Source organism: Primulina huaijiensis, chromosome 12, assembly GCF_012295235.1.
Source record: "Primulina huaijiensis isolate GDHJ02 chromosome 12, ASM1229523v2, whole genome shotgun sequence".
NCBI classification, from domain to species: Eukaryota; Viridiplantae; Streptophyta; class Magnoliopsida; order Lamiales; family Gesneriaceae; genus Primulina; species Primulina huaijiensis.
This window is the reverse complement of record NC_133317.1, coordinates 1,059,800-1,082,199: the sequence shown is the minus strand read 5'-3', so window position 1 is coordinate 1,082,199 and position 22,400 is coordinate 1,059,800. Positions and strand designations below refer to the sequence as shown.

The following is a 22,400-nucleotide window of genomic DNA, read 5'->3' as shown; positions in this document are numbered from 1 at the left end:
GCTCTTAAGAAGTGGAATCGAGGTCGTACAAATATAAATAAAGGTAATTAATATTTGGTGGGATTAATAAAGAGATTGAGATTTATGTTTATCAGACGTTGCTGTCTACCAATGGATATACACTGTTTTGTCAATGTATTTAAATGTCATTGCTAATATTATTCTTCTAGGGTTGGCATTTATCGAGTCTAAGACGGCGGAGGAGATTCTTCTCAAACTATTTGAGTATCAGAATCTGCCACGTTGGTTCGTCCTGGTTTTTACTGCGGCCANAGGGGAGTAGGTGCTCATTAAATCGATTCTCCAAGCTATTCCTACCTTTGCTATGTCTTGCTTCAAGATACCCACCATGGTATGTGAAGATATTGAACGGGAATGTGCGAATTTTTGGTGGGGTGTTGATAATGGTAAGAGGAAGATGCATTGGCGAACATGGGATTTTCTTTGCCAGTCTAAAGGAAGGGGCGTCCTTGGTTTCAGGAAACTAGCGGAATTTAATAGAGCTCTGCTAGCTAAACAATTATGGCGCCTCATCCGTAATCCTGATTCTCTAGCTAGTAGAATTCTGAAAGGAAGATACTTTAGACATGGGTCGGTGCTGCAAGCGGGATTGGGTAGTAACCCCTCTTACATCTGGAGATCGATCTTATGGAGTAGAGAAATCATTGTGAAAGGTCTGATTTGGCGAGTTGGAGATGGGACAAAAATTAACATCTTTGAGGACAGATGGATACCAAGCATGCGTTCTAACCTGCAGGGATCCCTAGTCTCTCGGGATCAAGGCAGAACGGTAAGTACTCTAATCAGGAATGGTGGGTGGGATACTGATCTAATCATCTCTAGCTTTAACCCTCATGTGGCTAGTGAAATCCTCAAGATCCCACTTCCTGCTACTGGGGTTTGTGACACCCTATTCTGGAGGTATGACGCTAAAGGTCATTATACAGTGAAAGATGGATGCCGCCTTCAGCGTGGATTATTCTCACCTCCGGAACATCAGTCGGCTCATCCTAATGAGGATTGGTGGTCCTTTATATGGAGCTTATCTATCCCGCCAAAAATCCGATTATTCTGATGGAGTATATGACATGATTGTATTCCGACTAATCTAAACCTATCTCGCCAGCATGTCCCGGTCAATGAATCTTGTAGTCTGTGCAACTTCCCGAGGGATTCTACTTGTCATGATCTATTTTTCTGTGCTGCAATCAAGCATTTGTGGAAGAACACTTCTTTTGCTATTGTCTTGCGTAGAGCCGCGCAATCTTGCACTCTGGAACTATGTCTGTGGTTGAAGGAGCAATTACCCAAACCGGCTTTTGAGGAGTTTGCGATCCTCACATGGGCAGTTTGGCGGGAGAAGCAAAATTTCCTGCATAGTGATAAGAAGAATCCATTAGCAACGACCGTTTCCTGGAGCTCAGCGATATTACCAGATTTCCGCAAAGCTCGAGCCAAAGAGAAAATAGTCGCTGAAGTTCCAAGGGTTAATCTGGAGAAGAGTTGGACGCCTCCCGGTCCATGTTCGCTCAAGCTCAATGTAGATGCGGCGGTGAATTATGAGAAAAACCAATTTAGCATTGGGGGTGTAGTTCGAGATAGTCAAGGTCGCTTGCTGCTGGCTTTTGGAAAACAGATCAATCAGCCCTTATCAGTAGTTCATGGGGAATTAATTATTGACGATCAGGGAAGGAATTATTCTTTTGTACGATAAAGGCTTTGCTGATGTTCAAATAGCTTCGGATTCCTTATTGGCAGTGCAGGCAGTCACTACCAACCAGGATGATCTTGGGTACACTGGTATTTGTGCAGCAGATATTAAAGAGCGGTTGAAGAAACCTGTGATTTCTGAGTGCATTCATGTTCGTCGTTCTTCGAATAAAGTTGCTCATAATATTGTTCATTTTGCTTTTTCTTCCCCATCACCATTTGTATGGGTGAATGGTAAATTTCCATCGTGGTTGGTCAGACTTGTAATGGATGATTTTATTCAATAAAGTTACGAGTTTTACCTTCAAAAAGAAAGAGAGAGGTAATGAAACAAGAAGCCGATCACATTTCACTGGCAAGGAAAGCACATAAATGTATGCACATAAAAAGAGTAAGATGGGGTGGATGTATATTTAAGGAAAGAGGAATAAACAATGAAAAATAGGTTTTAATTAATCACTTGGGAGATGGATGTCATTCCTTTTAGAACGGTGCTTTTCACGTGACAAAAATATTATTAATTAATGATGGTGGTGAAGAAGAATGTTTTGGTTGTTGTGATTGATTTGTGGCCGAATTTATAGAAATCTATTTCATCAATAAAATTTTTTAGAACGATTTGAGCATTCGTGAATTTTGGATACAAATCGAGTTATTTTATTTTATTTATTTTATTAATATGAGATAAAGTTGATTAGTCTCGAACACCAGCCATATTTCAATATTGTGACATTTGATGCAATAGAAACTTAGTTTTTTTACTATGTGGAATGTGTATATATAAAGAACACAATAAAATTCAGTTATGTATTCTAATTGATTAAACAAATTCTGAAGGCAGTTGCATGATTATCGGGTAATCGGGTTTTGTCAGTTATATCATTTTCCGAATTTTGTTATGGATTTTGCTTCTAACCGGATTTTCTAAACTAGGATGCCTTGCCTGATATCCAGCCAAGACTTATAATTCTATCATCGGATATAAATTTTTTATACTTTCAAAGACATCGAAAAATTAACATATTACATACGTAACATCATCATACTAGAATGGTTACAGAATATTCTAAAAGAATCAATATTGGGGTGACCTTATTTAGACATCGATCACGCAAGGAGGGATCGGAATTAAATGCCATGCAGGTGGGCTACTTTTGCCAGACCGCGTATGTGTCCACTGGTGGCAAGGGTCCATCCCTTTCCGGAGGGGCACCATGAACCATCTCAAATTTTCATGGATATTTTGTCAGCTATAACTGCCGCATAAAGATTTGGCTGTGTTTCAAGGATATTAATCGATGATCGACTGATTCTTCCTTGACGCCGTCTGGTATCAATCTGTATCAATCATATAAATTTAATATATGCATGCTTCAAAAACCGTGGTTGTTGTTAATTAGCGACGAATTTTGAAAAACCGTAACAATAAGGCGATGATGACTTTTCGGACAATTTTAAGGTCTGTCGCTAAAACCGTAGCAAATTTGATTAGCTACCATTTTACCAAATTTTTTTTCTAGTGAAAGAAAACAAAAACGTAATAGGTGCTTTGTTTAGTCAACTGCGGCTTTTCCCACTAAAAGACACGGGTCTGAGATGAACAAACAGAAGCAAAACAGTGGAACAATTCGCAGCATGTTCTTGAGAACACCAGGTAAAATGTGTTTACAGCAATATGATAATCATCAGCAATTCTGAAACACTGAACAACGGCTCTACCTGAGTTGATCCAGTGTCGTGGTTATCAAAAAACGTGACGGCCCTTGAAGGCCACCATCCTATAACACCAGGTGGCTTCCCTTGGGTATCACGAAGACGCCAGAGTTCGCCTTTAACAGCTTCCTATAAGCAAGATATTGTACAAAGAAATAGGTAAAAAAATCGGCACCGCCCGACTCTATCTGGTTATGCACTTGTCTGCGAGGGTTTATACTTATATTTTTCAGATATATCTTACAATTAATAGGAAAGCGAAATGTTTTTATAAAATTACAACAGAAATAAGTTTCAGATTGTTATATGCAGCTTACTTGAAGAATCCCCTTTGTTGTGAAGTCAAATGCAGCCGATAGTTGCCCCGTGCCATCAATCCAGTTGATAATCCTTTGCCTGTTACTATCTGAAATTTAGTTTTGGACAAAATTAGATGCGTGAATGAATTGAAATGCAATGATCCGATGAAGAATAACTACACATGTTTAAGATGATAGCTGGACACAGACTTATCCATTCCAACGGCACTGTGAAACCTTTTTCTACTGAGTGAAATTTTCACGCTTTTTCAGCAGATTAAATTTCAGTCCTAGGGTTATCGTATTTCCACTATGAATTGGTGAGCAAGAATATCTTCACGGAGTTATACTTTGGTTGTACTCCAATTAAGTAGTGGTCCCTGTAGTTGCAAGAATCCCAAAATTCTCCGATCGAAAATATTGGCTTCACATTTTCAATATACTCGTTTACGTATTTTGGAGAGTAGCTAGATTGGTACAAGAAGAGAAAGTGGATGAGTTAAAAATATAGACAAATGAAACATATATGTCATTATTCCGAATAATTAAACTCAGCAGTTTATATAAAAAAACATAAGCTGATATACCCTCTGGCGAAATCAAACCGAAAATCCTGTAAACCAACAGTATTACGCAGCCACCAAAGCCAGTTGGTAATGTCTCTCCTGACAAAGTCTTGTGTATGATCTATATTTGGTACATAACGGTTGTACATTCCACCATTCCTCTGGGTGGTTCCAACACGATGGTTTATGACGATGTCAGCCATTGCTCTAACTTTATATGTTTTCATCTTATTCAGTAGAGCTTTTATCATATTCTCAGCACCATACGAAGAATTGAGGGAGTAAAGAATCTGTGGAAGATAACATGTCATTTAAGAGAATCAGATGACAAAAATGAACAGCAATAGTACATATAAAATAAGTACAACATTCCATTAAAAATGTTCAACCTTCAGGTGCAAACGAATGGGTAGGCGGGGGCAACCAAGCTGATGTAAAGCCAGATCGTGCTATATCAGGAACTCTTTTCTCTAGGTTCCTCCACCAATCATGCTTATGAGACTCCCAACTGAAAGCCTACAAAGCAACTTTTTACAAGATAGTTCTATCTGATAAAATATTTATTAAATGAGTCTTTTTCTTTTCTTTTCTTCTGCTCAAACTAAACGATAAAGATATAATCAAGTCACCTGAAATAAAATTTCTTTCCCATGACGCATTGCACAGCTGAACTTAGAAAACAATAGCACGTTGATTCAGCAAGTATAAGATCAACGCAAAGCATAATGACAACATGTACTGACAAGTTCCCAAGCAGTCTTAGAATGAAGTGAACAGATTACCAATATCAGTCTGCTGATTATTTTGGTCATAGTCCTGCATTCAGTTCAAGGGCTATGAGTCAGAGTAGTCTTAGCTCGTTACAGAGATAAAATTATATGAAGTATATTATACAAAATAAATCTTATATCTTTAAATTATTTTGCATTAATGCGAAACATACACTAAAACCAATGAAAAAAAACTAAGTTCCTTACATTGGCCGTGTACCCCATGTATCACTAAGATATTGCCAAATATCAAGTAGACAAATGAAGTTCCTGCATCACTCGAAATGCACGACCAAGTTAATGAAGAACCATAAATCAAGAAACAATGTGCATGACCGCTCATAAAACATATTAGGCTACATAAAGTTTAATTGAAAATGTTTGACAAGCTTTTGATCGATCGTTGTCGAAAGCAATTACGCACGCTCGATAGAATGCCATAAGGAGCAGGAAAGACCCCCAAATAAATAGGCCAGATTCAAAAGCATGGATTATCAATAAACACGAACTGGAGCATCAAATCAGAAACTGTTTAATTTTCATGTGATAATTTCTTTTGGAAAATTGTAATTTTTAGGCCAAAATATAGAGAGTAGTCCTTGGTAAAATCCCCGATACTGCCACCCAAGACTGCCCGTAGAGTCAATCAACACAGACGCACACAATCTGCTCCCTAGGCTCTGTCCTGTAAAGTACAATAATCTAAAAATTTGCAATCATTAGATGCTCAAACAAAAGCTACCACCAGGTTTTCGCGAGACTCTAAATTTCATACAATGCCACCGCAGATCGGAAGTCTAATAGTAATAAAAACAAAACATTAACGCAGAACAACACGAGAAGCGAGAAGATATATACCACAAATCAGCAGAGTGGGGCAAATGAGCGATCACAAGATGACTGAAGTTAATGATCTTTCCCGTATATATAGTACGAGAAAAAGCTAAAAAGGAGACAGAATTCAACCAAGTGAACAAAGAATCTTCAGCGACATAAAGTTAAAACAAGTGTAGAATAAAAAAGTTGCAACTTTCGGGTGGGTAACACGAGTAAAATGAACGAAATATTGAATTGAGCGAGCTCAGCAGAAAAAAATTCGAAATCTTTGCAATTGGTTTTGGCTTTTGAGATTCGATTCTTGTGGGTTTTTGATGGGGAACTGTGTTCCTCATGATAACGGTGGACTGAAACGCAGGAGAGAAAGCATTCAAACTAAGATTCGGGAAACTTCTCATGCCACGTCTTTTGTATTTATTACCATTTTCGGGAGTAATGGGGTCAATTTATTTGATTTACGTTAACATCCAAATTTTGATCAGATTCTTCTCTCAACTCTCAAACTTCCCACAATGTCTACCACCGTTGACTGGTTGGAACTTCCGCCGGAGCTCCTCAGACCGTAGCCACGAACTTCCTCACTACCGCGGTTTACATCTTGCTCCTTTCGCCGTTGCTTCTTCAACCCCCTCGCCATAATTCTTCGTTCTCGTTGTTGACCAGTGATTACCATAGTGTGAAGGGAATAAGATTTAGTTTAACAATGATTATTCGGGGGCGAATTATGATGATGTTGTTGGATACCATGATGGTGGTGTCTATAATTTGAAGGATGAAAGCATTGAAATATCTCCTTCTTATCCTTCAAACTCGCATTAGCCAATCTGGATTACTCCGACTCTGTGATAAACATGTGAGATATGTACAATCTGGATTACTCCGACTCTGTACAATCTGATCTTATCCTTCAAATTCGCATTGGACAATCTGGATTACTCCGACACTGTGCTTAACATGTGAGTTCTCTACAATCTGATTTTTTTTTTTTTGCGAAAATGCCTGATTCATTTCCCTGTCCCCATGCCCGAGTTACAGATCGTTCACCTAAAATCCACATATGGCAAGATTAGTCATTCATGGTATAACAAAGAACATTATTTTCTAACAATTCAAGTTTGATCTCATAAATATACAAAATTTCTTCCGTCTCCTGAATCCACACAATGGTTTTTTGAATAAAGCCATTTACAAAAGAATATGAGGATACGGAGTGTTAAAGCACACAGAATAAACATGTAGAATGTACAAAACGACAAAGCTTAATCCGGCGCCCAAAAAAGCTTACCCAGCCCAACTTAGGTACCAGGGGCCGGAGTTCATATCGGTTCATCAGACCTCCGAGATTAGCATGAGTTCATATTGGGCTGAGGGGCCCAAAAATAGCTGTCCGATGTGATCACCCTCGAAGCCCAAGTCCAAAGACACATATAAGCTGTGTACGTGTGGCTATGATTTCTGCATATAAAAGAATCTTATTCTGCCATAGCTGATACTCTTCTTCCTCCAATCACTTTTCTGTCAGACACCACCTATGTCTGAGGATCTATTATCTAAAGCTGAAGTACTTATATATTATGCCAATACATCTGATGATGCTACGTCTAATATTGGTGGGTGATAAATGTTTGGAATTAGCTGCAGGTGTCCTAAATCAATTTAGTCGGGAAATTGAAGGTACGGCATGCATCTTTCCATGTTATTGCATCTATACTTACGCGGCTTGCTTAACATCATATTGATTAAAGATTCATACAGAATATATATTATAGAATACGTAAAATATGCCTGATTAAGGACGTTCTTACCACATTGACATGCAAAATATTTTGTTGGGTAAAATTGTAACATCGATCTTATAAATCTCGTTTTTATGTATTTTTGTAATCTACGCTGTTAAATTTTTTAGCTTTAGTCCGTTGTTTTGTCATCATTATAATAATTTTTTGGCGTGACGCTTATGCGACATCAATACAGGGTTGACGTAGTGTTGTTACAGTGCTGACGATATAAACACTCCCAATGAAGAAATATTAAAATTGCTATAAAAAAAGCCCATGATTAATGTTGAAATTTGATAGCTTAGTGACTAAATAGCAAAAAAACTAATATATATGATCAAAATTATAATTTTTTTTTATTTACATGCATTATATCATGTAATCCAATGCTCATATCTTTAAATACCTAATCTTTTTTCTCAACCATTCGATCGCATATAATGGAGTTTAATGTATAGAAATAAAGTTGGTCCATCAACTACAAGCTATAAAACATAGTTCCATAAATCTCATTTGTGCTTTTTGTTCAGTTAGATAGAAAATCCTTTCACCCGGTTGTATAAAAAAATTCCAATTCGATTATTAATATATATGGAATAAGAACGAGTTTCAGCTTCGATAGACTCCGTCTATCCGACAAAATGAATGATAACAGAACCAAAAAAAAATGTATATTTGATTTAGATTTATAATTAGTTCTTACTTGACCATCAATATAACTAGTATATTTAAGTTTCCATCTAAAATACTGAAGACAATGAAAAAAAGGATTAAATTTTAATATAAAATGAGCTTAAATCAGACCTGAATACGATTCAAATAACCGAATTGACTCACCTACGAATCGAATATACATAGGAATTGATGATTGTAATTTATAGCTTTAGAGCTCTTCTTCCCCTATGTTCAAATTAATGTCTATAGAGCTAAACGGAGCAAATACATTGAGATTTGAAGAGAGTTGCTTTCGGTTGGTGAGAAAAAGCCGAAGTTATCATTAAACCTATAATAAATACTTGGATGAGGAGTGTTTGGTTTAACGTAATAGTTGAGTTATTTTGAATATGAGGATAATATATTGAAAAATGACAAAAATTTGTGTGAGACGGATCTCTTGTTTGTGCCATTCATGAAAAAATATTATTTTTTATGCTAAGAGTATTATTTTATATTGTGAATATCGGTAGGGTTGACCCGTCTCACAAGAGACCTACTCTTGAAAAATATGGATAATATAATTATTTTTAATTTCAGTTATTGTTAAATTCAATTCAAACGTTGAATAAAACAATAATATAAATCTTATTCTTCTAACCAGATAATCCTTATTTAAATAAGTATTTGATTAATATTTAATAATAATATGAAGTTCTATCCATTAAATACGGTCTATATGGAACTGATATTTCATTTTTAAGTTATGCTCTCGTGATCTTCTCAATTTGTATTCAATTTAATTAAATGCAATAATCAAATAATTTGTATTGAAATTTTTCTCAAACTATAAAAGATACAGAAATTATAATTATGAATAATGAAATTTTAAAAATCTTACTGTATAGTTAAATAATAAATCCATAAAAAACAAACAATTTGCAAAATTGTGGGTACAAGCAATATGAGTCACAATATTATGAAAAATACATTGCATCGATCTAAAATATTTTGTTATTTGTTTTTAACACAAATTTAAAAAATATTGAAAAATAATTATAAACAAACTGTACGTTGTCCAAAACTTAGTTAATAAAATTCATTAGTAAAAAATATATTACTAAATGTGAAAATTGGACAAGAGGAAGTATTTTATAAAACACAGACCGGCAAGTATCCTGAACAACAAATTGAATATAGGTATACAGTAGTAAATCAGATGTCCTAAAACCCTAAATTAATGACAATCCATCTTGGATTCATCTCTGGCTTTAAGCATTATTACTACCAAATTTTGTTACCTCTCACCCAACTTTAAGCCCCCTCTCTCCCTCTACATTTACTCATCTTTCCCCGCCAACAACCCATTTCCTATTCAGATTACGGTAATATTGTTTTGTATTTTATTCTATATTCTCCGGCGATTATTGCTCCGCTGCCTTGCGACGGCGAATGATATGTCTCCCGAAACAGAGATTCTTGGCTGCAATGAAGTTCAGGGAAAGCCTTATCCTGTTGCTTTAGCCTCCCATGAAGATGTTGTCAAGGATCATATACTGTTCTTGAACACTCTTCGAAGCTTCCACAACTCTCTGGGCTCCAAATTTATGTACGTACCTTTTTTTTTTTCCAGCAAAAAACAAAAGTGATGACATGAAATTTAAAACAAGATTTTCACAGTACCAACAATTTTTGTGGTCACATTTTTCTGGCAAACGACCCAAAACTATATCTAGTTCATAACATGATTTGATGAATTGAAAGTGAGAAAATCTGCTTGTAAGTGTAATATATATCTATATTTTTTTTGTTGGAAGGGTTCCTGTGATTGGAGGGAAGGGGCTGAATCTGCATGTACTATATGTGGAGGTCACTAAAAGAGGCGGCTACGATAAGGTCTGATTATTAAAAACATTTCATAGTAATACAAAAGTTTATAATATGCAAGAGACATTAGCTTTTTTTAGCTATCTCCATAAAATTTTTAATGACTTTGCCCGGGAAAAAAAAGGTGGTGACGGAGAAGAAATGGAGAGAAATTAGTTCAGTCTTCGATTTCTCGGCAAAGGCCACCAGCTCTTCATACGCATTAAGGAAACATTATTTCACTCTTCTCCATCGCTACGAGCTGGTTTACTTCTTCAGGCTTCAAGGTTCCATTCTTGCTCAAACAGGTAAAAATTAAAATCACTATTTTTTGTTTCTCAAGTTTAATTATTTTTGTTACTTTTTCTTCAGTGGTGAATCATATTATGGATATTAATTTTGGACCCAAAAGAAGCATGAAATCGTAATCAAGATATTACTGATTCAACTTTTTTGGGAGGTGGGATATATTTATTTAATTTTGAAATATGAGATATATTTGTTTGAATTGCATGCGTATGTATGTTTGAAAGAAAAACTTTTGTCCTTGCCTATTGCCTGCAGAGGAAAATCTTGGACCTATAGAAGAGTAGGGAATCATTAAATGAAGCGCTAAGTTGATGATAATAAATAACATAGGAACCACAAATCTTCTAATTAATTTCTCTGCCACAAACGTTATTGGATCATATTCTGTGGGTACTGCTAAAGTTGGCTACATAGTAAATTTTTTTTCTTTTTTTTCTTAATTAGATTATACTATATGTAGTCTTAAATCTAATATGATTTCCGTATTTGACGTGGATATAGTTCATGATGATGCTAACGTCGTCCACCCCAATATGATTAAATTTCACTCTCAGCCCGGCCCGATTCAAACTGGCCTAATGAACAGAGGATTAACACGCTGGTCGTATACAATTAATTTGAATATGACCGTCATCTTTATCAGATATTTTTTTAACCGAAACTTACATTATACATTCGAAAAATATATTTTATAAAAATAATGTTATACGATTTAATTATTTTATCCTATAGCATGACACAACAAATCTCAATCAAGTAGTCGCTGAAAAAAAACCCACAAATACATCTTGTGTAACTTATTATTTTCTGAACAGCAAGTTACTCTTTCCAAGCCATTGGAACAATTGATGAAAAATTTGATTGTGGATACCTGGTTTCAATCAAAGTGGGGGAGGAGACACTAAATGGTGTGCTCTATCATCCAAGCTGTCCTGTTGGTAATTCTGTGTTGACTCCTCGACCCTGCAACACTATCATATCCTACACCCAACAGCTTAACCAAACAGGTCGGAGGAGACAAAGAAGAACAGGAGATCCGGGCCGTCCGAAACCCAACAGGAGCGGTTACAACTTCTTTTTTGCAGAAAGGCATTCACATCTGAAATCTCTATACCCGAATAGAGAGAGGGAGTTCACAAAGATGATAGGGGAGTCATGGAACAAGCTCTCCTCTGATGAAAGAATGGTACGACTATATGGCTATCTTTATAATTTGGTATCAGATGCAATCCATACTTTACTGTTGTATCAAGTAAATTTCCCGAGTCCCATGTGTATTCATGTGCATCATATGTATAATTGTAACACAGATTTACCAAAGCTATGGAGTCCAGGACAAAGAAAGGTATCAGAGAGAACTGAAAGAGTACAGGGAAAGACTGAAGATAGAGCAATCCCATCATTTGACTCGAGCGTTATAATTATGTGTATGGAAAAACAAAAAGGAAACGCAGAATACATATGAACTTGAAGCTTTAGCCTTATAACTGAGTAACCTCGTGCATAACTCAGTCAGAGAAATCAATGTAGTGTGCTTAGTTTTCCTATTTTGGTTAACATATTTTTTTAATCCACTCTATTAACACCCGGTGAACCCTGTAATAGCAAATATCCAAATAGCTATAATTAAGGATCGAATTATCGGAGTTCAATGGAAGATTCAGTTTCGTTACACTCATAAAACAGGAAATCTGATAAGTAAAAAGATAGTGAGCCAGCATAATTCAATTATTCCTCCATGCGATTGTCCTCGGTTTTCTGTTGAGAAACTTGGACCTTGATCTTTGGTAATGTGAGTGAGGGATCTTGCTGGAGAACAGCAGGCGCTTTGACCATGTGAATGCTCTGTTCCAGTTCCCTTGATGCCTCTCTGTGTAACTGGGCCTTCTTTCCCTTCATTCTGTTCAAAGTTGTAATACATGTCAATAACCATTAATTATAAAATGACGTAAAACAAAAACATTCAATGGTTGGCAAGGAAGAACCTCTTGGCGTGGTGCCTTGCTTCCCTATCAATTCTGACTTTATCGATTTTCTTGATAGCCTTGAGAGTATTTTCTGTCACATTCCTATCATATCTCTCGGGCCTATTGCGTTTCCTCTCGAATTCAAATGTTGAATCCTTATAAGTTAAAACAACACCAAAGAGAGATATTAGCTTGTTGCAGTTAAATCGACTAGGATATGAATGAACAGTGATGACAATTCTAACCTGAGTCATGTCCTTGCCATGTAGCCGTCTGTAAGCCTTGGTCCATTTTACTTTACGAGGGTTCCTCTTCATCTTGAAGTTTTTGTGGCATTTAGAACGACAAAACCTAAAGATCTGCATAGCCAAATAGTTGGCCATTTATGGACTAAAATTGTACAAAAACTAAAAACAAACACTGGATGTAACCAAGTTTTGAGAGAAAGCACTGAATCTTTTTTCATATACATTTGAGAATCAAATTTTGATTGATCATCATCCCAGAGTACAATTACTGGAACAAAATCCCCAAAAGCTTAGCTGCATATGTCAGCCTACTAAACAAGATAAAGCAATGTGATAACAGCTATGCCCTTCTCATCAAAGTAAAACATTATAAAAAAACTATGTCAAATTCGTAATCAAAATTTCCCCTCAAGCTCAAGCACTTCCCATTTTAGAAATCTACAATTTCACAGACAGGTGAAAACAATCAGTATACTGCCAATCGATCCATTCCAGCAAAAAAAAAATACATCAGAGATTAATAACGCTTCACATAAGTGAAACTGTGAGACAAATAACCGAATTAAAGATGAAGTTTTTAATAGATATGATCTTCCATGAGTCATTCCAAATTTTAATCAGGTTCATCCACAATTTTGGCAACAAACAAAACTATACAGAGAGAAATAGTAGGATGAAAACTCTAACCTTAGCATCATTTCGAACATACTGAATCCCGTGCCCAGGATAAACAGTAGAAGAACAAAACCAACACTTCTCCAACCTCATGGTTCCTCTATTTCACAGTAAAGAACACTACCTATTGGTTGTACAGTCAACGGAAAAAAAAAATACTCCCTGCGATTGCGAACGTTTTAAATCAGTACATGGACCAGTAAGAACAAAACTAATCAGTTTTTGGGTCAGAGACAACAGGCATATTCACATGAAGTGTGTCAGCATTTTCAAATCACGAATAATAAATTTAATGAGATATATCTCACAATCAAAGTATCTAGCACTTGTTTGAGAAAGATTTGAATTTTAACGCTGTATCTCAGAAAAACAGATGACAAAAAGGGATCAAGTAATTCAGAAGAAGAATTGAACTGGCAAATGCAAAAATACGAACCTCTTATGGGGCAAGGAGGAGAACGGAAACTCCGGCTGCGAGAAGAAAAGAGAACGACTAGGGGTTAGGGTTTTTATAAAAGTAAGTCTAAACGGTGTCGTTCAGATGAAACCATTTTTCCTTAAAAAAAATTAGGTTGAAACCCGTATAATTCTAGGGCTTTTTAAAAATAAATATTATAAATAAAAAAAAGGTATAGTTTTTTTTATTATAATAAAAATTTCATATAATTATTAATTTTTTTATACTTTATTTTAAAAAAATCGGTTAATTCAGTTATCCACCGAAAGATTTGGTTAACCTAAAAAAATTCGGTTAAATCGGTTTTGGTTGGTAACTGAATTAATACTAATTTCTTAATAAACAGGAATTCTTATAATATTCATTTTTTATTATAATTTAAAAAAAATCAGAAAATTCGGTTAATTCAGATACAAATTGAAATAATAAAGTTTAGTTCGGTTCAATTTGTTTTGTTTTTTGATTAAAATTTTTAGTATCGTTGTAACTATTGATTCAGTTATCTAATAAAATAACATTATCCAATTTTTATTATATGAAAATAAGGAGACAAGAACCTTAATGGGCTTTATTATATACATGGGTCTTTAATTGAACAGCAACAAAAGTAGGCTTTGACATAGTTCTTAAGCTAAGCCCAAATTAATGTCCAACTCCTCACAAACAAGGCAAAATATCTCCTCGTCACAGCTAAGCTATTCAAACCATTTTTCTTTTCTTTGGATCAGCACAGCAAATTGGGTTGGTGGGATCACTGTCGACCGCGATTCCTTTCGATTTCTCTCGTTCACCGCCATTACAAATTTCCTCCCTGCTGAATTCGATAATTCATCGGATATGGAAACGATAACCACCACCACCGGCGCCGTTTCTCTGCCGATATTCTCCCCCAATAAATCGAAGCATCTTTCTACCCGGCGTCTCCTCCGTTTTTCCTCCTTCCCCAGAAGTCAGCTCTATGTGTTTTTTCCCCTTATGTTTTCTCTCCTTATTGTTATTCAGCTCTCTGATCCTTTTTGATTTCTTGTTTGTTTTCTTGCAGATAGTAACGGTGGTAAAAATAACTGCGAACCCGATCCCCAGTCCGATTGTGCTGATTCTTCTCTCTTCCCAGTTCTCAGAAATCGAACGCTCTCCAAGGTACATGCGCTTTGATTTTTCCCTTTTCTAATTGTTCGAAGATTTTTATGATTTGCATAATTTCTTCCCTTCGAGCTCCCTTTTCTTTACGGAACTTGAACTTTTGATTCAAGGAAATTACCGCTGTTACATAGCTGAGAAACTTTCTTTTTTAATAAACTCAATTTCGTGGGCGTGATTTATTTGGCTTTGCGTGTTTATGTAGGATGCAGCGATGGGGTTGGTTTTAAGTGCTGCGAACGTGAGAGGTTGGACTACAGGATCGGGCATGGAGGGACCATCAGTTCCAGTCGGGTTGGATTCTGATTCGGATATGGAACGGGTGTCCACTTTCCCGTGGTCACTCTTCACAAAATCCCCACGGCGTCGGATGCGCGTTGCATTTACTTGCAACGTTTGTGGCCAGCGTACCACTCGGGCCATCAATCCACATGCCTACACTGATGGCACCGTCTTTGTACAGGTATCCATTTACTTAAAGTTCATGTTTATTTTTTATAAAAAAATGTTAGCTTTCGCACTCTTGCATTGATATCAAGATTGTTATCTTGAGGATAATATTGGACACTACACTGGATTTATTTTACCGTTCATTGAATAATGAGTGAATCTATTTAGCATTTAGTATATTAAACTAGTGAAAGGACGAGAAAATATGAGAATCCCGTGACCAGATGATTTGGGCCGTTGGGGGGAATATTAAGTTTAAGAAAGTAATCATGAAATTTCAAGATTTTTTCCATTGAAGGTAGACTTCCCAGATCATCTCTATGCAACGTTGTAACCCAATATTGTAAGCTTTCACTGAATGCAACTAGCTTTGAGGCTCAGTTCTCCCGCGGTGTGCCTCAACACAAATCAAAGGTTCATTCTTTTGATGAAGCTCGCACCTCATGTCTGCGTGCTTTTTTAAAACAAAAACTGTCTGCGTGCTTTTTAAGTGTGTCTTAAATGTGGGGTTTGTAAATACAAAGTAAATTGAAAGATTATGGTCATTAATTATCCTGATAGGCTGAGAAGTATTTACTTTAGTGTTTGATAGTTTATATGGATCTTATCATCTGAGGCACGTCACTAGGTACATGCTTCAAGTTGCGTCAATGCACTATGCTGTCCATGAGCGTAAGTGCATATTCCACTTTTTAATAAGTAGCTTGCATATTAGAGAACAAGACATTTAGGTTTGATCACTGGAGTATTTTATCTTAGAATAGTCTTTCCATGGAATTCCTTTGTATTTTGGCAGTGTTGTGGGTGCAATATATTTCATAAACTGGTGGATAACTTGAATCTCTTCCATGACATGAAATGCTATGTCAATTCGAGCTTCAACCCGAACCGAGAGAATGCTATTGGCTTCAAGTATTTTGACATGGATGAGGACAACAATGATGATATATTTCCACTCATATGAAAGGTGGCATATGCTATTCAAAGCATATTAGGTATCCGTTTTACCTGTTAAAATGTACCTTTATTCGGCCTGTAGGGGAACTGTATATTATTGTGCTTGTAAATAGATATGTGACAGTTTATTATGGTTGAATAATTATAATGCAAAACTTGTATAGATGTTCATTTAAGCAGATGCATACGGTGTGATGGCATATTTATGGGTTAACAACGCACCCTAATGACACGCAAGCCTTTTACTTGAATTGGTTTGTGTTTTCAATTTTATGAAAGCATTAAATGGAATGGTACGCTGAATCTACGTTATCTACTATCCCTTTTCACAGTTCTTTTTTATGAGAATGAAACAACCTTTAAGAAATTTACATGTATTCAACAATAATGATATCACCAAAATGACTGCCTAAACCAAATTATAGCTCGAGACACTGTCTTTTTCTCTTTGTTTTCTTCTATATTTGTAAATCTTTAGCTTATGAAGTTCATATTCCATAGACTTTCATTTACACATCGATGCATGAAAAGATCGATGCAGCGAAAGATTTAGACTGTAATCTGAGCCACTAAGTATTAGCTTTAAACTAGGGGCTCTGCAGTGTTGGAAGTATCGATGCTGCAATGTGTGGCAGCAGGAGGAGGCCTGATCATTGTGCTTTGAATGAAAGCTATCATCTGTACAAATCAAGCAACTCATCATAATTTAACTTTCCCGACTGGGCAAATATCTTTGTAAATGTGGCTTTTATTTTCAATTCTGATAAGTGACTTACAGCAGCAAAGCCAGAGCACATGATGCTGAATCCGGGGAAATAGAATGGTGCATTGTCTGATAGAAACAAAGCTGAAATAGAAAAACAAGAAATTCTTGGGATAAGATTAGGTTTTCGTAATTTATGGAGCACCACGTAATTACCACTGTAGCAGGAACAGAATGCAGTCAGAAATTCGTTGTAAAGGATGGAGAAATAAAAGTTATAATATATTTTTTAAATTTAGGGGTTCGTCAAAGTATATTTTCATTCATATATTTATATAGAAAAGGTTGCTTGATTATATGAAATATAAACAATAGAGGTGGCAGGTGAGATCGCCCCCATTGGCCATCTAATGTCCCCAGAGTAGAACTCAAGCAAGCCGATCTGCATGCTATCGGTTCCATCAAATATCGACTCAAGCTCAGCAGTCGCGACGCTTTCGATTAGTGGAATTCCAATTTCTAGCTCAACTGATGTTTTAGGAAATCGAACTTCTGGAGTATGAGTATGATCTATTCAAAAACTACTCTGTTTTCCAATTCTTGGTTTGAATGCGCTGCTAAGTAAAAGGTTTAGCTCATGGTAGATATGCAGCTCAAATAAATGATTGACAATTGTTGCTAATATACATCTAACCATCCCATATAGAAAAACCAAATGGTTCGGGTTACCTGCTAAAGGGCTGAAAGCAATTGGAGAGACGATGCTAGCAAAGGAACATATGCCTGTAATGCACCCTTGAGCCTTTCCCTAAAAACAACCAAGCAACTGAATTCGAAATCTCATGGCTTTTTCTAAAAGAACTTTTCAACTCGAATCTAAAATGGAATAAGCCAACATCGACGCCTATGTGATTTACCTGTTCATTTGGACCAGTTTGTTTAGATGCAATGCTCCTTAACTGCACATGAACCGACAATAAGAAGATACTTGTCAAAGCTTGAAACAAAGCATCGATTCAAGAAATAAGGAACCTACGCAAGGCAGGGCAAAAGTAGCCACGACGGAGATCATAGCTGCAGCGTAAGGAACCTGAAATTTCAGAAATTTAAAAATTATCCATCAAATTTTCCATAATGGAAAAATCTCATCCACGATTTTTGAGAAACAGGTCAAGAAACGTACCCAAGGTGCCCATGCTACGCTGTAAAGTATCATCTGCAATGAACAAATCAAACCAGTTTTATCAGCTATTCAAGTAAATTATCTATCAAATTTATGTAAAGTTTAGCACAAAGATTTTCTTACATTAGCAAAGCTGAAAAAGAGACCAATAGAAAGCATCTTTTCTTCTCCCATGAAAGGAGTCAGCATTGGCATGATAATCAGCTGAAAGTTTACAAACGAATCACAGTCACGAAAAGTTTATAATAAAATGATATGAATATATACAAGGGAAACAGCTACCTGTGATATTGCTCCCGCGATTCCAGCAATTATCATTAGATCGGCAAATTGGTCTTTGTTGAAGTGAAACTGAGCCTTCAAGTAGTACTACATTGAGGTTGAGTAGGAAAAAAACAGATCATTATAGACGTTTTTCTTCATAAAATCTAATATTCTAGATCACCGGAACTTGTCACAAACCATCAAAGAAGCATAAAGGCCGACATCCGCAACATTGATGAAGAACGCAACCACTGCTGCTTTTGAAAATGTGGAGCTGCAGAAATGATGAATACTTATCAGAGAAAAACTTGTGATTTAGAACGATTACAAGTAAGATTTTAAATTTTTTAGACTGCCCTGACAACCGGCACTCATCCTTGCATGTGATAGAATGATAATGAAGGAATATTTCTTACCTTGTCCTTAACAAGCAAATAGTATCATCAAGCAAAGGCAGGTTCTTGAAAAGTTTAGATTGTTTTGCAGGAGCTTTTTGTAGAAGACAATCAGTCTCTGTGCTCGCTTTTGCACAAATATCGTTGTTCCCGAATGACTCGCGAAGAAACAATCTCATGTACACCAATGCTAACACTGACATTGCAGCAGCAACCTATACACACAAGATTTTAAAAGAACTCATCTAACAAATACTAATTTTTTCTTCTCGTTTTTAAAGATTTTGTCAGATACGTAGATGCCACACTTTTTTTAAAAATACTAGTTTTGATCGTCTACGAAAATAATATTAAATGTAACGTTATCGATATCATTTCATGTAGCATCAAGCCTGATTTCCTAATATCCATAGATTACGAAAAGGTGAATACTTGAAACGTAGCAGAAGTGGAAAGAAATCGAGCCGATAGGTTCCCAAAGACGAAAGAAGAAGATGCAAAGCCTGATATGATCCCAAACACCGAAGCTCGTTTTCTCTCTGGAACATTATCTGCCTGCAACCAACTCCATACACACAAATACTTTTTTTAAAAAAATGGTAAATTTCTCGATATAATCTGTATGTCAGCCGCTCAACAATATGGTACTAAACGGGAACATGTCGCCGTATATTAAATTCAATTCTTCAGTTTTTTTTTAAAAAAAAACAAAAATTCAAAATTTATACTACTTGTTTCGTGTGTTGTATATCCTTAATGACGCTGGAAATGGAGAAGTGACGTACCACATATGCAAGAGCAAGAAAATGGACACTTCCTTCTGTTGCCATGGCAATCACAGTTTTTAGCAAATAATAACCGTAAAAATAATATTTCGTCCTTCCGTAAGCCAATATCACTGTCAAAAATAAATCATATCATTAATGTAGTCCATTTTTCATCGAATATCATGAATAACAAAGCATGCAACATTAATTTAAAAAAATTCATAGTATTTTTGTGTTTTTTTAACATACACACAGTGAGTTCATTGGTCATAATTTCTTCTTTATTAATTTAATACGGGCTGACTGCACACTTTATTCTTTTATTCATTACTGTTAATTTTCATCCTTTTTTCTGCTTTATATTTTCATTCTTTTTCTCTTTTTTAACTTTTCCGAGTACAAAGATATTCCTTCAAAAGAAATCCAACAAACTGATAATCCACGACTTCATCTTTTAATAATATATGTTTAACGTAATGTCCATCCCCAACTACAATATAATAAATAAATAATATTATATTTGGAAAGTGTATATCCATAGCTAATATATATTCATTATATATATAATGAATATATATAATGAATAAGAGTCGAGAGAAGCGAAGATACCTAAAGGAAAAATGGAGAGAGCCATAGGGAGTGTGAGCATGACCTTTCTTCCATAAGTATCAGAAAGATTCCCCACCAATGGCATCACCACAAGCGATCCCAGCCCAATTATCTGCAGCCAATATTTTATATAATTTACATCTATGTGAGTACGTAACTTCAGAAGGCATCCAACACATATTTTTCAGCAACAATTCAAATTAATTATTTTGTTTAGAAAGCAGATTATTGTCCTTAAGTTTGTCCCGATTCAGCGAGTGGCTTGATTAATTCTTTTTATCAAAAAAATAAAAATTGAAGTTTATTTAAATTTATTTATAAAGTTAAAATGTAGAATTATTCGGAAAAGTCATATCACGTAATTATTTGATATGTCTTTGATGTTCTCATTACGGTCTCCACGCCATACTTCGTGCTCTGGCTTTCATAACAAGAAATGAAAAAACATTAGCATATGGGCGACAAAGCATGCATGCTCTGTTCTGCCATATATATAATATTAAAGTACATCCATCGTCTATTTTTCTACACTATATCCTTTTTTAAGTAATTAAATATTTTTCATAGACATATATATATATATATACACACACACACTAATTTGTAAGAAAGGCAACATATATTCAGATATTATTTATATGCATAAAAGAAAGAAGAAACGTAATAACTAAAATCGGGGAAAGACATATAAAATAATAATTAAAGTTTCTAATTTGCTTTTGCTTTTTCAAAACATAGGAAATTACAAATAAAAAAGTGTGACAGAAATTTGAGTTACTTGATCCGTTACCCCTGAGTTGGGGGAGTGAAACCCAACTCCCAAGCAATGTTTCTTTGTGTTATGTTTATTTCTTGATTAATAATAATCTCGTGGGTCCACCTTAATTCTTTTTTTCTTGAAACAAGTAATCAACCATCGGAATTAAATTTAAAGGAACTTTATTATAAGCATGTTATTCTCTGAACATCGACACATATTTTCTTTTATGGATGTGGATTTTAATATCGCAACAACCTATGTATTTAAATAGCAAAAAGAGGGCGATTTTCGAATTCTTTGCACCCTTACGTAAATGCTATAATGGTAATGTGTGTGTATAGATAGTAAATGCATGCTAACAATTTGTAATGATGGAATAATTGTCAGGCAATCGCTAGCTGTTGCAATTCTCATGGTCTGGACCATATATATATATATCGAGGAATTACTATCAAAGGGGAATTTGCTGCGTACATGAATATTGATAAATGGCAAAAACAGTTCCTCATTATTAATAGCCGGATAATGAAGCAATGTACCAAAAGTGTAAATAACAAATAAATAAGCAAAACACTCCTCTTTTACATAAGGTGACGACCACAAATTCAAATAAATGAATATATATTTGAACTAGTGAAAAAAATTCAACAATTTATAGATTTTTAAGATTCAGATGATATCGAGCAATTAAGATGAAAAGATCACGAATAATATGATAAAGACTTAATAATTGAAATATCAACGAAAAGTGGATTATGTTCGCAGGCGATCACATTCAAGGACTAATGATGCTATGTCAAAACATAAGAAAATCCAAAAAATTTGGTATCAAAAAAAATGGATTAGTAACAATAATTTATATATCTTAAAACAATATTTAAGTGCGTTATACGTACAGCTTGTTGAGCTCCTGTGAGATAAATGGCCAAGGAACATTTCTCTTTTCCAGGGCAAATCGCCTCCATTGTTACGTCAGTGATGGCCGGAACTACCATGAAATTGGCGAAGCAGTAGAGAAACACCGTCATGAACAGGTGGCTCAGCGCTCCTCTAGACAGCTTCTCCATATCCTGTAATATGCTGTTGGGGTGGTGTGTTGTAGGTGTTTAATTTGTGTAGCTCTTTTATAGTATCCAGTCAGTACTGTTTTAAAGTGAATTGCATGTGTAGGATTTCATTGTTTTTTCTCTGATGAAAGGAAAAGTAAATAAAGATCAGAAGTTTCGATGGATTTTGATAAAGAAAGTTGAAGAATTAGTGCCCAAATAAAATTAAAGTAGATTATTCGTGCTTTACTTGAGAGTGAGTAAAATATATATATAC

General features: G+C 35.4%; 6 protein-coding genes and 1 long non-coding RNA gene across 8 annotated transcripts in view; 3 read left to right on the top strand and 4 right to left on the bottom strand.

Moving 5' to 3' along the window:
* Positions 1-3,270: 3,270 nt before the first annotated feature.
* LOC140990065 (probable alpha-amylase 2) lies at positions 3,271-4,599 on the bottom strand. The gene is given in 5 exon segments (XM_073459648.1): positions 3,271-3,552; positions 3,741-3,829; positions 4,073-4,091; positions 4,093-4,189; positions 4,310-4,599. Coding segments are annotated over 5 exon segments (672 nt in total). The 3' UTR covers positions 3,271-3,375.
* A 350-nt stretch (positions 4,600-4,949) lies between these two features.
* On the bottom strand, positions 4,950-6,252 carry LOC140990648 (uncharacterized). Its single transcript, XR_012177678.1, has 3 exons — positions 5,917-6,252; positions 5,266-5,328; positions 4,950-5,104 (listed from the first exon to the last, which is right to left on the bottom strand). It is a non-coding gene; the product is annotated as an uncharacterized lncRNA (long non-coding RNA).
* A 3,364-nt stretch (positions 6,253-9,616) lies between these two features.
* LOC140990448 (high mobility group B protein 9-like) lies at positions 9,617-11,985 on the top strand. Its single transcript, XM_073460138.1, has 5 exons — positions 9,617-9,936; positions 10,145-10,223; positions 10,339-10,501; positions 11,318-11,688; positions 11,813-11,985. The coding sequence occupies exons 1-5, from the start codon at positions 9,785-9,787 to the stop codon at positions 11,921-11,923; spliced, it is 876 nt and encodes a 291-aa protein (XP_073316239.1). The 5' UTR covers positions 9,617-9,784; the 3' UTR covers positions 11,924-11,985.
* A 116-nt stretch (positions 11,986-12,101) lies between these two features.
* On the bottom strand, positions 12,102-13,953 carry LOC140990451 (probable ribosome biogenesis protein RLP24). Of its 2 annotated transcripts, none has more exons than XM_073460143.1 (5): positions 13,829-13,953; positions 13,405-13,554; positions 12,715-12,828; positions 12,488-12,624; positions 12,102-12,402 (listed from the first exon to the last, which is right to left on the bottom strand). In XM_073460143.1, exons 2-5 carry the CDS (start codon positions 13,483-13,485, stop codon positions 12,231-12,233), a joined length of 504 nt encoding a protein of 167 aa, XP_073316244.1. In that variant the 5' UTR covers positions 13,486-13,554; positions 13,829-13,953; the 3' UTR covers positions 12,102-12,230. The 2 variants fall into 2 exon arrangements, with proteins under 2 accessions (XP_073316244.1, XP_073316245.1); XM_073460144.1 differs by having other exon boundaries at positions 13,405-13,516; positions 13,829-13,948.
* Positions 13,954-14,525: 572 nt separating this feature from the next.
* On the top strand, positions 14,526-16,572 carry LOC140990449 (uncharacterized). The gene is made up of 4 exons (XM_073460140.1): positions 14,526-14,798; positions 14,892-14,989; positions 15,195-15,452; positions 16,236-16,572. The coding sequence occupies exons 1-4, from the start codon at positions 14,687-14,689 to the stop codon at positions 16,401-16,403; spliced, it is 636 nt and encodes a 211-aa protein (XP_073316241.1). The 5' UTR covers positions 14,526-14,686; the 3' UTR covers positions 16,404-16,572.
* Positions 15,477-22,353, bottom strand: LOC140990447 (uncharacterized). Its single transcript, XM_073460137.1, has 14 exons — positions 21,974-22,353; positions 20,318-20,429; positions 19,727-19,839; positions 19,374-19,496; positions 18,963-19,156; positions 18,745-18,820; positions 18,565-18,651; positions 18,406-18,486; positions 18,283-18,315; positions 18,136-18,189; positions 18,017-18,058; positions 17,829-17,907; positions 17,173-17,243; positions 15,477-17,074 (listed from the first exon to the last, which is right to left on the bottom strand). The coding sequence occupies exons 1-14, from the start codon at positions 22,142-22,144 to the stop codon at positions 16,979-16,981; spliced, it is 1,332 nt and encodes a 443-aa protein (XP_073316238.1). The 5' UTR covers positions 22,145-22,353; the 3' UTR covers positions 15,477-16,978.
* Positions 21,729-22,400, top strand: part of LOC140990450 (uncharacterized) — an 11,889-nt gene continuing 11,217 nt past the window's right edge. The window contains exon 1 of the mRNA XM_073460142.1: positions 21,729-21,732. The gene's annotated coding sequence lies outside the window, so the exon portion shown is untranslated. The remainder of the gene's footprint in view (positions 21,733-22,400) is intronic.